Below are 15,727 nucleotides of genomic sequence, written 5' to 3'. Positions count from 1 at the left end.
ATTCATCCAGTCCTGAGAGCCCAATCAGTTTGCTGCCTAATATCAGCAAAGTGTTTGAGGTTTTGGTATTGAAAGCCTTGAACGGGCATATCAGGAAGAAGGAATTATTGTCGAATGCGCCATTCGGATTTCGATCTGGAAATTCGACAATACATGCGATAACGAAGGTAACGTCTGATATTTGCTGGCGGATTAACAATGGTGAGTGTGTAGGCACTTGCCTTATAGACATGGAGAAGGCCCTTCATACCGTCTGGTTGGATGGATTGATTTTCAGGCTCCTGAAGAATGAGTTTCCCAGCCACCTCGTAGCGATGATGTGTAGTATGCTCTATGGCAAGTGGTTTGTCATTACGGACGGAAATCTCACTACTAGTAGAGAATTTCATGTTCTAAATGGACTGCAGCAAAGGATAGTGACTGCGCCTACACTTTTCGCAGTATTTGCCGGCGAATTACTCAACTCTTTCGAGTTTAATAAATCTCCTAAAAGGTTGTTGGTTGCTTTTGCTGACAATCTGGTAGCCTACACGGCACACAAGAAGTTAAGTGAGGTGCAAGTTGAACTTCAAAAGATGTTCTTCACGAACAGTTAGCGGATGAAAATCAATGCGCAAAAGTGTGAAACGATTCTGTTCTTACACTTGAAAAGGAATTGCAGAGATTTCCAAGTTGTCGCGAACGATGATAGCTCTGTGCGCATTCCTCATGCGAAGTGCGTCTTGACGAGCGTCTCCAATTTAACGAACAGGTTAAAGTCGCGCTAGAAAGCGCTCGCAAGGCATTCATGTCTCTTCGAAGACTCTTTCATGTTCCACATCTTTGTGGGAAGGTTAAGATTATTTGCTATCTTACTTTGGTTAGGCCGGTGCTCACCTACGGGTGTCCTCTCTGGTTAAATTTGAGTGCTAGCCAAATGGAGAAAATAAGGATTTTTGAAAGGAAATGTCTCGTGCTTGCACTGGGCTTAATAGGACTGCTTCGTCAAACTATGAGCACTATGTAACTTATGAAGTGATGTATGGAGCTGTTGCTGTGCCGAAAATCGACACAGTTATCATCAGATTGATTCGGAATCATATAGTGCGATCTATTTCCCGCGGCGAGAACCCTTGGGTTTCGCAGCCGTTCTACCCAAATTATGGGTGTTTCGAGAAAATTCTCACGGTAGGCTTCATTCCTCCCCAAGCGTTCGTGTATCTTGACAGGAATGTTTGTTCCATTTTTTCTTGTCAGATTATATCCGCGATCGATATGGGACCGATATGCACCGATCGTGGAAAACCTGCGAGAGAGGCGTATTCGATGGTATGGTCACGTAATTCACGCTAACGAGAATTCAGTTGCCAATATTGGTCTGAACGTCGAAGTCGATGGTAAGCGACCAAAAGGCAAGCCGAAACAACGGTGGCTTGATTACATCCAGATTGAGCATTTGATAAAATAAAATGACGAAACCGATCACTATGAGCCGACCCCGCTTGTGAACGGAACAAAGGCTAAAGTAAAAGAAGAATATGTGGGGAGCGACGAGTGCATGAGAGTTCCGTGTGAGTTAAAAATTCTATTGCCTCCTATTTTTTTAGAAAGTGATTTTAGTAAATCATTTGATGGAAAGCACTGTATTGATAATAGTCAACCTCATATGCTTCACACTCGAAGTTTAATATTATTAGTAAATGTGAAGAACTTAACCTACAAGAGATACCAAAAAGAGCTGGGGAGAAATAGATTCTTCATAAATGGAATTTTAATATTTCACTTGAATGTCAATTATTCTCGTTAATTATGACGTCAGCAGCTTATTTGTATGTCTTAGGATCCAGTAAATTCCCACGAGATTGCAGTTTGAACTGCTATAACTTTGGCGTTAATGGGCAGATTTCCCTGAAATTTGGCATGTGTATGCTAAATATGGTCTTCTATGCTGGTGGTCCTAAGGTGAATTTAAATTAAATTAAATTAAGTAAATTTCAAAAGTTGGTAATGTATTAGTATAGTAAGCTTATTTGAGCAGATATCAGAATGGGACATATTTTGAGGCCTAGATTTCATCTATGCGCATCACACTTCGGATTTTTGAGTTGGGTCATTTCCGAAAATAAGTTCTGTTTCACTTTAAGTGAACACATTTTGATTCCTTACTGGTGCACTTCACAATCCACGCCAAAACTAATATTAATTTCGGAAAGTACTAACCGAGGCCTTTCATTTGATACCCTGCACGATTATATCCGGTGAAAAAATGTTAAATCCCCCCTTTAAATTCCACCTACATTTATGTCACTCGCTGTATGCGTGGGATTTCATAGTTCCCATTTATCTACCAAATTTCGTTCCGATCAGTTTCGCCATTTTGGGAGAAAAGTGCGTGTGACAGACAAACAGACAGACAGTGGATCGATTTTAAAAGGGAGACAGATGGATGGACAGACATTGAATCGATTTTAAGAAGCTTTTGTTTCAATATTTTATTAAGACGAATTCAGGAAGGGTTATGGGAACTGCCAATTGAGCTTATGGAAATTACAAAAATGCTTTGCAGTAGGAAGAAGGGAAGGTTATAAGCAATTAAATTAAATTGTCCATGCCAGTTCATGACAAAATTAAGTAAAGGCGACATTTTTTGAATAAATTATTAGCTGGGTTTGATTTGAGTCTAATCTTTTCTTGTGTAATAACAAAACGATTTCTATCTATGAGTGATATTTGGTAGTGGCATATATGCATGTATTTGTATAAGTGACTATGCAAGCAAAAGGCTGGGATGACTTTCGAATACGAACCGGTCCGGCACTGGTAACTGTAGATATTTCGAACTATTGAACTACTATCGGTTGCCGAATTACAGCCTTCATAGTATCTACTGATTACTCACGACGAGGTTTCGATACCTTTTTAAGGTTTTGTGTTTTGTGTCTGTCCGTCACACGCATTTTTCTCGGAGACGGTTATAGCGATTGAGACCAAATTTGGTAGAAAGGTGGGAACTGCGAACGCTCACGCATACAGTGAATTACATCCTTTTACGTCGAATTTAAGGGGAGGTCCCCATACATGCAAAAGGGGGGTGCAAAATTTTTTTTCATCAAATATAGTCACGTGGGGCATCAAATTAAAGGTCTCGATTAGTACTTTACAAAGCCGATCTTAGTTTTGATATTCTTTGGAAGGGTGGGGAGCGCGGGGGGTTGAAAATGATCACTTCTTTAAGGGGGCCATTCTCAGAAACTACCAAACCGAAAAATCTGAAAAAAATCAGGAGGCTGCCACTATATGGTGCCTGGGCTCCGAAATACCTTCCATGCCGATATCTGTTTAAATAAAGTTAATAATAGTATATTACTACAATTTTTTGTAATTGGCTAGAAACCCACCTTAAGTTCATCCTAGGATCATGAAGTTTTGCAGTGATATAGGCTATAATATAGAACATAATCTTACCAAGTTTGGTGGAAATCGCACTATTACTAACAAAGTTATAATACCTCAAATTTGTTGCTTCTTTGAAAATTGAAGACTATGAATGTCAGTATCACCCGAAAGTGGATACTCTCACATAATATATGGATATATTACGTCCAGCTTCCGGTTTCCCGACTTGTTTAATAAATTATTGATATCCTTCATAGATACTGAACATATTTAATGGCTAACAAAACCTTTATACCATATTACTTGTTTTCATTTATGACAGGCAGTAGACGACCGTCAATTCTTCCTGTTCCCGATATGTTCACATCGTCGTCATTTAGTATATCGGGCAACGATGATGGGGATGAAGGTGACGAAAGTGAGGACGAGTTGGACGACGATGTTCCTTGGAGATCGCCATCCGAGAAAATAGCGTAAGTATCTAAGCCAGCCGTTCGATGTAGTGTACGTAGACCCGGTGATTATCATTGCGTATAGTCATAATATGCCATCATAAATGCGACCAAATATTATTATCAAGGAAGAAACAGTATCACATGTTTCGTGTGTAGTGTACTGCAACTACAGTAGCAGAAACGTTGTCATCGTAAACAGTTCCATTTGTTCATATACAATCCGTAATCGTTCCCATTTAGAGAAGTACCCGGTCATTCTCGCACGCAACTGTCGTATTAGTGCTTTTATTGACAATATTTTTGATTATATCTTTCATACCACTCACAAGCTCAAGTTTGTTCACCCAGTTTTGTTGCTGCCATTATTATTTTGCGCCTGTAGTACATATATTGCTTTTACTTCCTGTTTACACTGTGCTTTCCTGTTTTCAGTTTATTCTGTCATAAAATCGTTAAATAACATATACAAAATAATAGAACATGAACCTCTATGTATGTACAAATAAAATGAATGCTTGGTAGTTCCTACTTACTTGGGGTGGCTTCGGGTGGCTTATTTCAATGAAATGCTTCACTGCATATTCGATGTGATTGAGACATTCCATCCAGTGAATGTGATTAGCTTCTGTTTGCCCCTTATTAGCGAGCTCACCAGATAGCCACTTTCACCCTACAGCAAATCAATCAAGTAGCGTGAATACGGAGTGATGGAAGGTGCAGAGCCAATAAAAATTGATTGCACTAAAAATTGCTCGTATAAAAAGGGACTATTTGGATTCGAACTAATAATTGTTGATAAAGGAGTGAAGTCGTTAGGAGTAGATTATTAGATATATAGATATTAGAAGCAAAGCTCGCCCATATTGATCAACTGACTTCGAAAGGTCCTTCTGCTTAATTTCAGCAGATAAATCTTTTGAGCACGGAAGGAAAGGTGGATTTATTTCATTGCCCTTTCCTTAAGACATTTCGTGACAGCTAAGCTTTCCCATTATGGGCAATCTTCAATCTCGATTTCACTAGTGGAACTATAGCTACTAGCTAGCTATGGCGGACCAATCGTTACCACAGCCTTAATTGGAAGGTAAGAAGAAGAAGGTAGGAAGAGAAAGCACAATTCCATTTTGTTCGAACATATGAATTATTGACAATTTATGATATATGACCTTGACGGGGAAAATGCACAGTCTCGCACTCTTGCTTAACGAATGTTGAGTTCGTAAACGATTTTGCATAGGGTTATTTACCGGGTTTCTTCAAAAAGGTTTCGAGCTCGTTTTTGGCCTCGGTTAGTAGCTCCCGTTCTCTACTTTCTCTCTTCACCTAGATAATTCCCTGCTCGACTTATACTCTGGAAGGGGTCTTTTCTAACAGTACAGACACTCCGCTCATCCACTCACCTCTCATAATGGACATCCATCCATTCCAATTTGAGCGCAATGCTGACCACATTGCCTCCTACAGTGTTCTGTAGTGTACCGTTACGGTCTTGAATGAAGTGCTCTAACACACTTCAAGGCCCTGATCCAATATGGATTGTTGCGCCAACGATTATTATTATTATTATCCATTCCAATTTAAAACTAGACTGGTCTATATTTGATTTATTTTTCATTAAAATAAAAGGAATTATTTTTCATTAAACTCAAAGGAATTCTGAGTCAAACTTAAATCACTAAAAATGAGTTAAATATTTTGTGAAGCTTATTGTCCTTGAGCATTTTCCCTAATCTCTTTTTCCTGAAAAGACACTTCTCCTAAAATCAAAAGCAGATTAGAATTTTCTATATATTTTTGAATAAAAGCCAAGTTTGCCAAAAATTAAATTAAAAAGCTCCCCTTTCCTTTTCTCACCATATTTCTCTGGGTCGACCCACCCATCGGCCATCACACTGATGTTGGTGTTGAGATTGCATTTCTAGATTCTGGACGCAAGCGGAAGAAGTGCTGTTAACGTATTGAGTTTCATCAAGTTTGGTGCCACCTTCAGGGGAAACGACGCTGCCAAGAGATATGAATTAATGCCTTCGATGTTCTGCAAGTTAAGGGGCTAACCCCACTTGTGAATTTGAAAGAAAAATCGATTTTTTGTTAAAGCATTTTTTTAAGTATAACTATCTGCGAATACGCTCTTAAAATTTCAAGTCGGCCCAAATAAAATTGACTTAGATACATTCGTTTCAAAAGAAAAATCTGTACCGTAGACGACCTGAAGTTGAAATTTTTTTCAGATAAAAAATGATAATTTTCGAAACATTAAATTTTACTGTCCACCATTTTGTGAACAACCCATATTTTTTTTTTCTGGATCAAACACTACTTGTTAGCGTTATTTAACTAAATCCATCGATTTTTTGTTTGGTTCAGATGATCCAGTTAAATATATACTTTTGCCGACGATTTGTCACTGTAAAATATTTTTTAGTAAAAAATTACTGAAAGTTGTTCAATGTATGCACTTTAAAATCATCATCAACGCCGCAACAACCGGTATCCGGTCTAGGCCTACCACAATAAGCAACTCCAGACTCCCGGTTTTGCGCCGAGGTCCACCAATTGGATATCCCTAAAAGCTATCTGGCGTCCTGACCTACGCCATTGCTCCATCTTAGGGGAGGGTCTGCCTCGTCTTCTTTTTCTACCATAGATATTGCCCCTATGGACTTTCCGGGTGGGATCATTCTCATCCATACGGATTAAGTATCCCGCCCACCGTAACCTATTGAGCCGGATTTTATCCACAACCGGACAGTCATGGTATCGCTCATAGATTTCGTCATTGTGTAGGCTACAGAATCGTCCATCCTCATTTAGGGGCCAAAAATTCTTCGGAGGATTCTTCTCTCAAACGCGGCCAAGAGTTCGCAATTCTTCTTGCTAAGTACCTAAGTCTCCGAGGAATACATAAAGACTGGCAAGATCATTGTCTTGTACAATAAGAGCTTTGACCCTATGGTGAGACGCTTCGAGCGGAACAGTTTTCGTAAGCTGAAATCGGTTCTGTTGGCTACCAACTACCGTGCGCGGATTTCATCATCGTAGCTGTTATCGGTTGTGATTTTCGACCCTAGATAGGAGAAATTATCAACGGTCTCAAAGTTGTATTCACCTATCTTTATTCTTCCCGTTTGACCAGTGCGGTTTAATGTTGTCGGTCGGTTGGTTTTCGGTGCTGACGTTGCCACCATATATTTTGTCTTGCCTTCATTAATGTGCAGCCAATGATTTCGCGGCGCCGGCTCGATCTGGATGAAGGCAGTTTGTGCGTCTCGAGTCGTTCTTCGCATGATGTCGATATCGTCAGCATGAACTAGTAGTTGGGTGGAATTAATTCGATCTTATTTTTTTAGGTATTTCTTATATTATAATGTATTATAAAAAAAGTTATTTCTTTTGAAATTTGTGTGTGTCAAGTCCAAGTAAACAAAAGGTTTGAGTCTTTTCCTTCGTTCCTTCATTCGAAAACGCTCGTCGTAATCGTCGTCGATCCATTGGCCATCAAAAACGCTTCTCTCCCAATTATTCCGGTATCAGTGCAACTCCATATCGGTCGCATATTTCCCTATTTGGAATGTGATCATGCCGTGTTGCGTCACTGGTTCAATACATCGTCTTTGTCTTAATTAGTGGAAGACGATGTTCATTGTCTTTGATAGTCAGCCAAATTTTGGATTCGGGGTGCTCGTAGATACATATACGTAGATACACAGTCATAAAGAACGCCACTTCGTCCAAGTTGAACATGTGGGTGAAGCAATTCGGTAATGCAATTTGTTACTGATCGATGATCCTTCATAAGTAATCACGCAGCGTGTATTGTGAATGTTTTTGAGTTCACGCTCGAAACTCATTTTGACTTGGCTTAGGCAACGCTGACGTTGGTGGAATACCCTCAGGACTGCGCAGTGAGAAGCGGAAGATTTTAACAAGGGGATAACCACCGAAACGGACGGTGGTTTGAACATTCTGCTGGACTACCTTTTTTTCCCATATTTGAACGGCCTCGCTTTTTTCACACAGATGGTGTTCTACCGCAATAACCCAAGTTAACAACAATGTTAAGTCCTAGTTCTTGGGTTTCCAGAGTCCACCTGCGATATCTTTAAGTCTCGCTTTCTCCAATTTCATTCATTTGAGTGTTTCCTAGACTTTCGTGGCACTGGCAGGTGGAACTGGAAATCGGAAAAATCGGTATGATTTCATGCATACATCTGCAAATATTTAGAAAAAAAAACAGAAAAACGATAACTTAGAAAAAAATTTGTCCCAGTCCTTGCCTCCGAGAAATATTATAATATCGCCTGATATAACAAAGATGTGTTCAGAAAACACCCACGTCAAATTAATATCGTAAACAGATTTTCTCTGTACTTATCGCATTCAGATTCATTGGATTGATCAGTATCCTAGGCTACGGTATTATTACCGGTCTGCCAGTTTCCAAGGCATACTCCAGCGGGTTGATAATGAGATAGAATACTGTTGATGGTCAATGAAGAACAGGTGGTATGCCGGTTTTTTTTTATTTAAAACAGCATACGTGTTACGAATTTTAATGAGGTTGCCTACAAGCACTGAGCCATTTAATTATGAAATATGATTAATCGCCTAATCCACACTGCTTTTCATGGAGTGTGGATCCATGCCAGCCACTGGGTGAAAATCTGATCCACTAAGCCATAAGTTACGTTCGCGATCTGCAATGGTTCTCACTGTATGTGTTTGAGGTGGGGGAGAGGGAAAGTGTTCAGACCTTAGTGATCCATTGTCTAACGGAATATCCCGGATTCGTTTATATATGGCAGGATTTACGTTAGTGGTTATGATGCTACCCGCCAAAAATCTGATGACTAATGGGTCCATAGACGGGGCACTCACATAAAAAGTGTTCCGTGGATTCCGTTCCTTTGTTACAGGATGGACACAATACTTTCGCAAGTCTTCCTGCTTTTCGACAGGATAAATTTGGAGATATGTTTGTTTGGTTCTGACAGGAAGAGTTTGATCTGTCTAGCAACAATAAGGCTTCCTCACCTGGCATTATGGGAAGCTTGTTCCCAGTTTTTGACAGCAGCAGCAGCCAATGCTACTGACACCCCAATTTCTGGTTCCGGTCCGGATATGGGAAAAGGTGAAGCCTTTTTTACTAAGGCATCCGAGATTGCATTTTCCTCTACACCACAATGACCAGGTACCCAGAGTAATTCCACTGTACTGAATCTAGAAACAGAGTTCAATCGGTTTGTACATTTCTGAACGATGTTTGAAGTGATCAAAGTGCTACTCAACGCTCTGACTATCGCTACAGATTGCGATGCGTCTGACCTTCAACCGCTGCAAACTGAGGAATGTATTCAGAGGTGCGCCGAATGTGGTTCTCATGGCACCGGTGATACCCAGACACACAGTTCTTTGCAGTGTGACTAGTTTACAGCGAAAATTCTTTTGCATCGCCTGAACCAACCACACTACGGATGCATAAGCAAATGTCGGCCTAATGATAGGAACACATATCCACATTACTACCGGAGGCCTAAGTCCCCATGTCGAGGCAAAGGTCCGTCTATACAGCCCATAAGCTGTGAGAGCTCGTTTTATCTTTATCTCTACATGTTTGTTTCAAAGAAGCTTGCTGTCTAGCATTACTCCCAGATATTCCACTTCTTCGGAGAGCTGAAGGGTTGTTCCCCCTATCTCTGAAAGCAAAGTCCATTCAGTTTCCTCCTTTTTGTAAATACCATTGTCCCTTTATTTGGATTTACTGAAAGCCCATGTCTGAGACACCAACTGTCAATCAAATCAACGGCGCATTGTGTATTTTTACACACCATTCCGACATCTCGACCAACAGCCAGCACAGCAACGTCATCCGTATAAGCTTGAACGTGTATTGGCAGATTTTGACATTCGCATAGTGAGTTGATCAGCATACTTCATAGAAGTTGCGGTAGCACATCTCCTTGAGGACAGCCTTTCGTCGCTTTCATTAGGTAGCGATCAACACCCATTTCAGCACACAGCAATATCTGGGTTAGCATAGCGTAGATTCACTTTATTAGAATTTCATCTACACCATGCTCTCGGGCGGCATCACAGATCTTTTAGAAAAGGCGGGCAGTTAACAACCCATTCAGTGCCCACGAACACCTCGTTCGCATACACGCCCTTCAGAGTTGCATTCTCTATCTTTGAAACCAAAGAATGAAGAGCAGACTCACAGGATTTTCCAACATGCTTACGCATGTTGGCTTTCACTTAATGGGTGCGACCTTAGCGCCTTCTCGCGAATGTGATGCTCAAAAAAATAATGTTAAGCTGATTTGCATCAAGTTCTTTCTCTCTTTCTCAGATTTTGGTATCTTCTGCCAAGAGGAAGGCACGTAGCCCAGAGCAAGACATCCTCGAAAAATATTTCTTAAAAGTTGCTCTAATTGCTCTATACATTCCTTTAGCATCGCTAGGTAGATGCTATACATGCCAGATGCTTTGTTATTGTTGGTGTTCAGATGATAGTATAGCAGCTCTCCCCTTTTCATTGGTATCAACCGCTCTCGCAGTGTCGCAATTCACCATACAATACCTTTGTGTTGAAGGGTTTGCAAAAACCGCCAATTCACTTCTTCCCACTTCTGTGACCGGGTGGTGTACATACAAGAGAGTCTGTATAGACACAACTCTGGAGTTCGTATAAGTACCATCCGGTTTTCTAAGAAAGTGCAACTTTGCCGACTCATTCTATTAAGGACTCTGCCCAGCCTGGAAGTCTCCTTTTCACCTTTTAGTTCCTCACGATATGCTCTGAAAGAGTTTCGTTTCGAACGTTTTAGGAGCCTCTTATATTCACGCTATGAGTTCCGGAAGTTTAGCCAGTCTTCATTCTTATTGCTTTTGCAAGCACGATTTAAAATTCGCGTGGTTGATTTCCTGAATTTCTCCTGTTCTTGGCTCCACCATGGAACCATTTTACCACGTTGACCTCGGGAAAAGGACAAGTCTCTTCAAAGAACTCTTCTTATTTCTTAATCGCCTAGGGAGCTGAACTTTGTTGCCAAGAAGTTCATTGAACTTCATCCAATCGAAAAAGAGGAAATATTGCATATTATTAAATTCACTTTCTTCACAGATTGTCCTGGGAAAAGGCGAATGATATTGGCAGATGTTGAAAGGCCGCGAACACTTCAGCATATCTGCTGGGGTTGCCAGTGCTGATTTGACTCCGCCTACAAATGTCCTAACTCAATGAGTTACGTCGACATTCCAGACGAGTTTCCCACGGTGGATCTTTTCGGTCACTCAAACCAATAAGGCGAAAATAAATCTTCTGATCGCGCAACCAGACAGCCGCAACTGCACCATAATATACAAGATATTGTGATTAGAGTAGCGACATATCCGCATACAGTGGAAATGCAATCTTATCATTGATTTGAAATAGAATTCTTGTAGTTGCTGGATATGCACAGAGTCTGGGAGAATACCTAGTCTATGCAAAGGATCCCAACTAGCGGTTTCGACGCCGTGCTGTCCATTACGAGAGCCCGACCCAGTCGCCAAGTCGGACGTCTTCCGCCGGTTATCAATACCGGACCTGAACTTTCCCCTTCCTCTCATTAGATGAATTTGCATTTTATACCTAGCTACTAGGTGTGGTTACACCTTCCTCAGTGAGTAATCTGCAAAACTGCAAAGTTCCTGCATATTCCTCACCTATCCCCTGAGACGCTGCGGTGGCATACAGTCATTCAGACTGAAGCTATCCATCCCTATTCCTTTCACAACCGGACTTCGGACCGGCAACGGCGGAGTTTGAGATTATTATCATTTAAAGTGTGCAACATAATATCTTTAGTATTTTTTGACGGTGCGTGAGAGGTTATTTCTTTAACAAGGATGAATTTTTGGAAATTAAAATTATATTCAAATACAAACAATGGGAGGAAATGGTTACGAGTGTACATTATTTCCTAATATCTCCCTAAATTCCACTAACACTGACAATTTGCTTGCCTTTTTAAAACTTATTCTATTGGTTTTATTTTATAATCAAAATTCGTTTTACGCCCGTTTTTAAATGCTTTATTGACTTCTCTTGCTAAACATCATGCTATCTTTGCATTCCTTTTCCAACTAACATTTAAACGCTCAGCTCGGCGCTCGAATCAAACTTGCTTCATGCTTAATTCGATTTCTGTGTATCTACCGTATAAACTATAATTGAATTTAAGGAAAATTCGTGAAAACGAACAGATATCCTTTAACCTATATAACCTGTGTGTATTATCCCCGATCGATCGTAAATGTAGCGCCTTCAGTGGTAATTTTTCCCAATTACGTACCTATTCGCTTGTAATGAGCTCTTCAGATGAATCAAATCATTGTTGTAGTACGGCAAATGATAGTCAAAAACCTACAACAACTACACCGACATCGGTAACATCATCATCAAACCACTGTCCACCTCCTGCATGGCATGCAGACTGCTCCCGGTAAGTGTTCCCGAAATGAAATGAAACGTAAATCAAGCAACAAACAACTCATAGAGAACAGTATGTTTAATCAATTCAAAATTTCATTAAAAATGGTTATCGTTCAGTGCAGCAAATTAATTGGTTACGTTTTTTGGAAGAATTATTAATCAAGGGGATACTTCTATGCACTAAAAATTCAGTCTGAGACTCTATAAATGAATTGTTCGGAACCTACAGAAATGATCCCCATTATTATATATCACTCGGCTTCAGAAAAGATGTAGCCTATCAAATCATAAATTGGCTAATGATTGCGCGCTAAGATACCAGATACTTGCTTTGTTGGCAGGACTCACAATTTGAAAGCTAATTTATGAGTAAGGCATTCCGCGTTAGTCATATTCACCAAGTCCTCTACACTAGGACATTTGCTCTTGTAACTGCTTTTAAACCAAGTGATATATATGTATGTTGACGTCGTACTTGTGAATTGAAGTGAGCCTTCAATTTCCATCAAGCAACTCCCCAAAGCCCACAAAATTTATGAACATGAAATAAAACCTTCAGACTTGGGGTGTACCGCGACGTGCAAATGGAAATATCCCCTTGACAGTGAAAAGTTGTATTCATGAGCTTCGCCAGTTTATTAAATGGCTTAAATTGCATTTCAAAATTTATTGCGACAGTCAAGAAAGGACAATGCGCTTGATGATGCATAATACAAGTTGTAAATGAAATGGCTTTGTTTTCAATTCTTTTATATGTTGCAAGTTGAAAATAAAGTGCTTTGATGGTGAATGCCAGTTTTTCTGCTAAGAATCCTCGTCTCTGTATTGGTCACAATTGCGTTTTCCCTCAAGGGCAACCACATCATGTATCCTACCATGTACGAGTATGTAGAAAAAGGCAATGAATATATTTAACATTTCATTGGAAAACACAGCACAATATGTGTTGAAGTAAGTTTACCCATTAATAGTTTTTTTCTATGTTCCGTCGTGTGGGTCTTTTATGCATGTTTCATTTTAATTGATACCAGTCACGAACTTCAGTTCCCAGGCCCCTTTGCATTCGTTTCCTATCTTGACGTTCCTATGCACTGTTTCTTTGATTGTAACGTTACATGGTTTGATTAGTCGTTATATATTTGAGCAGGAAAATTATCAGACTTCTACATCAGAAAGCAAACTAGGAGAGATTCGAGAAAATGAACAAACAAAAAAATGTCTCCAACTTGAAATAACAAATGTTTATCTTAACAGAATCGTGAAAGGATTCCCACCTGTGTCGCCTTTCATTGGAGTCAGTCCAACGCTGTGTTACTTGCTCAAGGAGAAGAAGCCACTTTGCTGTTTACAACTTGCTCAGGTGAGAATTTTCAATGCTACATCTGAAAGATTTCGTGTTTATCGCGTTTTTATTATATTCAAATTTTTGCAAGAACAGGTAAGTAAGCGCAAGGTTTTCATACTTTTATTGGCTTTCTATAGCATTCACGACCATGTAATTGTGTCGTGTTCATTCTATCGTACTTGAAAAGTAAACCGTCGATTTTCTGAAACGTCTACTCTCGGGAAATGTGTCCGTTTAAAGTGAATTCATTAGAGAGTTTCAAGCAACCTTATGAAGAGGAGCGCAGTTTAACTAACACATGTCTATCTATCAATCTCCTATGTATCTAACACCCAACAGAATACATAAATATTCAATTTTTGCACTGTGATTCTGGCCTGTCTGGCTAAGTCATCAAAATCTGGCAAAGTCACACTTGTTTCCATTTCTTTGGACAACTGACGGGCACTCAACTAGGATTAATTATCATACGATGGCTCAACGTAGTTCCTGCCAAAGTATTCGCACACTTTTCTAGAGCACTCAAGTTTGGCGCAGCTATGAAGTGTCATTTTCTTTTTATTTAGGTGCGCAGAGAAGCACCTAGCACAACGGCCGCAATAATGATTATCAATCAATCATTTTACGATTATTTCAGTCAAATACTGCATACATACCGGTTTTGCACCCAATTCCACCAGTTGGATATCTCTAGCAACTACTTGGCGTTGTGGCCTGCGCCATCATTCCATTTCAGGTCCATTGAAGGTTCACATTGCCTTCTTTTTCTACAAGATCATTCTCTTGTACGGTAAGAACTTTATCCTTATGGCAAGACGTTTCGGATGAAAAAGTTTTTGTAAGCTAAAGTAGGCTCTGTTCTGTACTGATTTCATCATTACAACTGTTATCAGTTCACATTTTGGATTATCCTATCCTACCCTATCTTCATTGCTGATTATTATGCAACCAACAATCTGGATGTAGAAAGATGTGCATCTTTTTTACTATGCCAATAACGTCAGCATAGACAAGTACTTGAATGGATTTGATGAGGATAGTGCATTCATTCATTCATTTAAACGTTATGGATCACGTTTCCCAGTTCCTGGTTAAAAGAATGCTTGACTGAGCATCCCTCGAGAGTAATCCTGCTGCTTTATGTATTTAGTAAGGGAAAGGTTAATCAATCTTATCAGTTTTATCACGATAATGAATTCTTTGATAAGTACCTTAAATCTATTCCAACAATTTTTCCATGAACCAACGCAGAGGAAGAGCCTAATCTGTTATTAATAATAATAATAATCGTTGGCGCAACAATCCATATTGGATCAGGGCCTTGAAGTGTGTTAGAGCACTTCATTCAAGACCGTAACGGTACACCACAGTATACTGTAGAAGGCAATGTGGTCAGCATTGCGCTCGCCCGAGATTATTACCCTGATTTGACTCAGTGAGATTTGAACCGCGGCCTTCCGTGTGACAACCCAGTGCTCTAACCACTGAGCTATTCGGACACTGTTATTGATCTGCCTGAAATGAATCTTCCTTGGTATGCGCCTCTGATACTCTCAACTATTCGACTTATGAAAATAGTGGAGATTATCTTACATATTTTCTCAGCAAATGTGATTATGTACACGGAGATATAAATATCTTAAGAAGTCACGTTATCAAAGCTAGAGCGTATTTACACCCACAAAACCAACTCACGGTCTCCCTAGCTCTAGCTTCGCGGAACCACCATTTAGGTATTACTTCTCGGAGTAGATTTCCCTATAGAAACTCGTGCTTCTTGTCCTTTGAGTATTCCTCCTCCTTACTTCCATCAGCAGTTGCCGAAGAAATCAGAGTATAGTTCTCCTTCGACCTCAATATGTCCACAATTCCATTATCTGAACTCACGCTCCTATCCAGTGCGTGGTTCAGGTTCCTTCTCTCCATCATAAATCTGGGTTAGTGAAACCTCAAAATCTCTACATCCTCCGATATGCCACTCGATACAGGACAATTTGGCGAACCATACAGTGGTGCAGATACTGCCTGTAGCAACGACCGTATTCCGTGAGTAACTAGGTAATGTGAAAGTTGTTG

The 15,727-nt window shown here is 40.0% G+C and overlaps 1 protein-coding gene across 10 annotated transcripts in view; it reads left to right on the top strand.

Annotated features, from left to right (window-relative positions):
* The window catches only part of LOC119654275 (potassium channel subfamily T member 2), a 766,604-nt gene that overhangs the window by 677,601 nt on the left and 73,276 nt on the right, over nucleotides 1-15,727 (top strand). For all 10 annotated transcript variants that reach the window (XM_038059612.1, XM_038059632.1, XM_038059605.1 and 7 more), the window contains 2 exons: nucleotides 3,698-3,848; nucleotides 13,561-13,666. In XM_038059612.1, the coding sequence (XP_037915540.1) occupies nucleotides 3,698-3,848; nucleotides 13,561-13,666 (257 nt within the window). The remainder of the gene's footprint in view (nucleotides 1-3,697; nucleotides 3,849-13,560; nucleotides 13,667-15,727) is intronic.

Source organism: Hermetia illucens, chromosome 1 (assembly GCF_905115235.1).
Source record: "Hermetia illucens chromosome 1, iHerIll2.2.curated.20191125, whole genome shotgun sequence".
Classification (NCBI taxonomy): Eukaryota; Metazoa; Arthropoda; class Insecta; order Diptera; family Stratiomyidae; genus Hermetia; species Hermetia illucens.
This window is presented reverse-complemented; position numbering and strand designations above follow the sequence as displayed.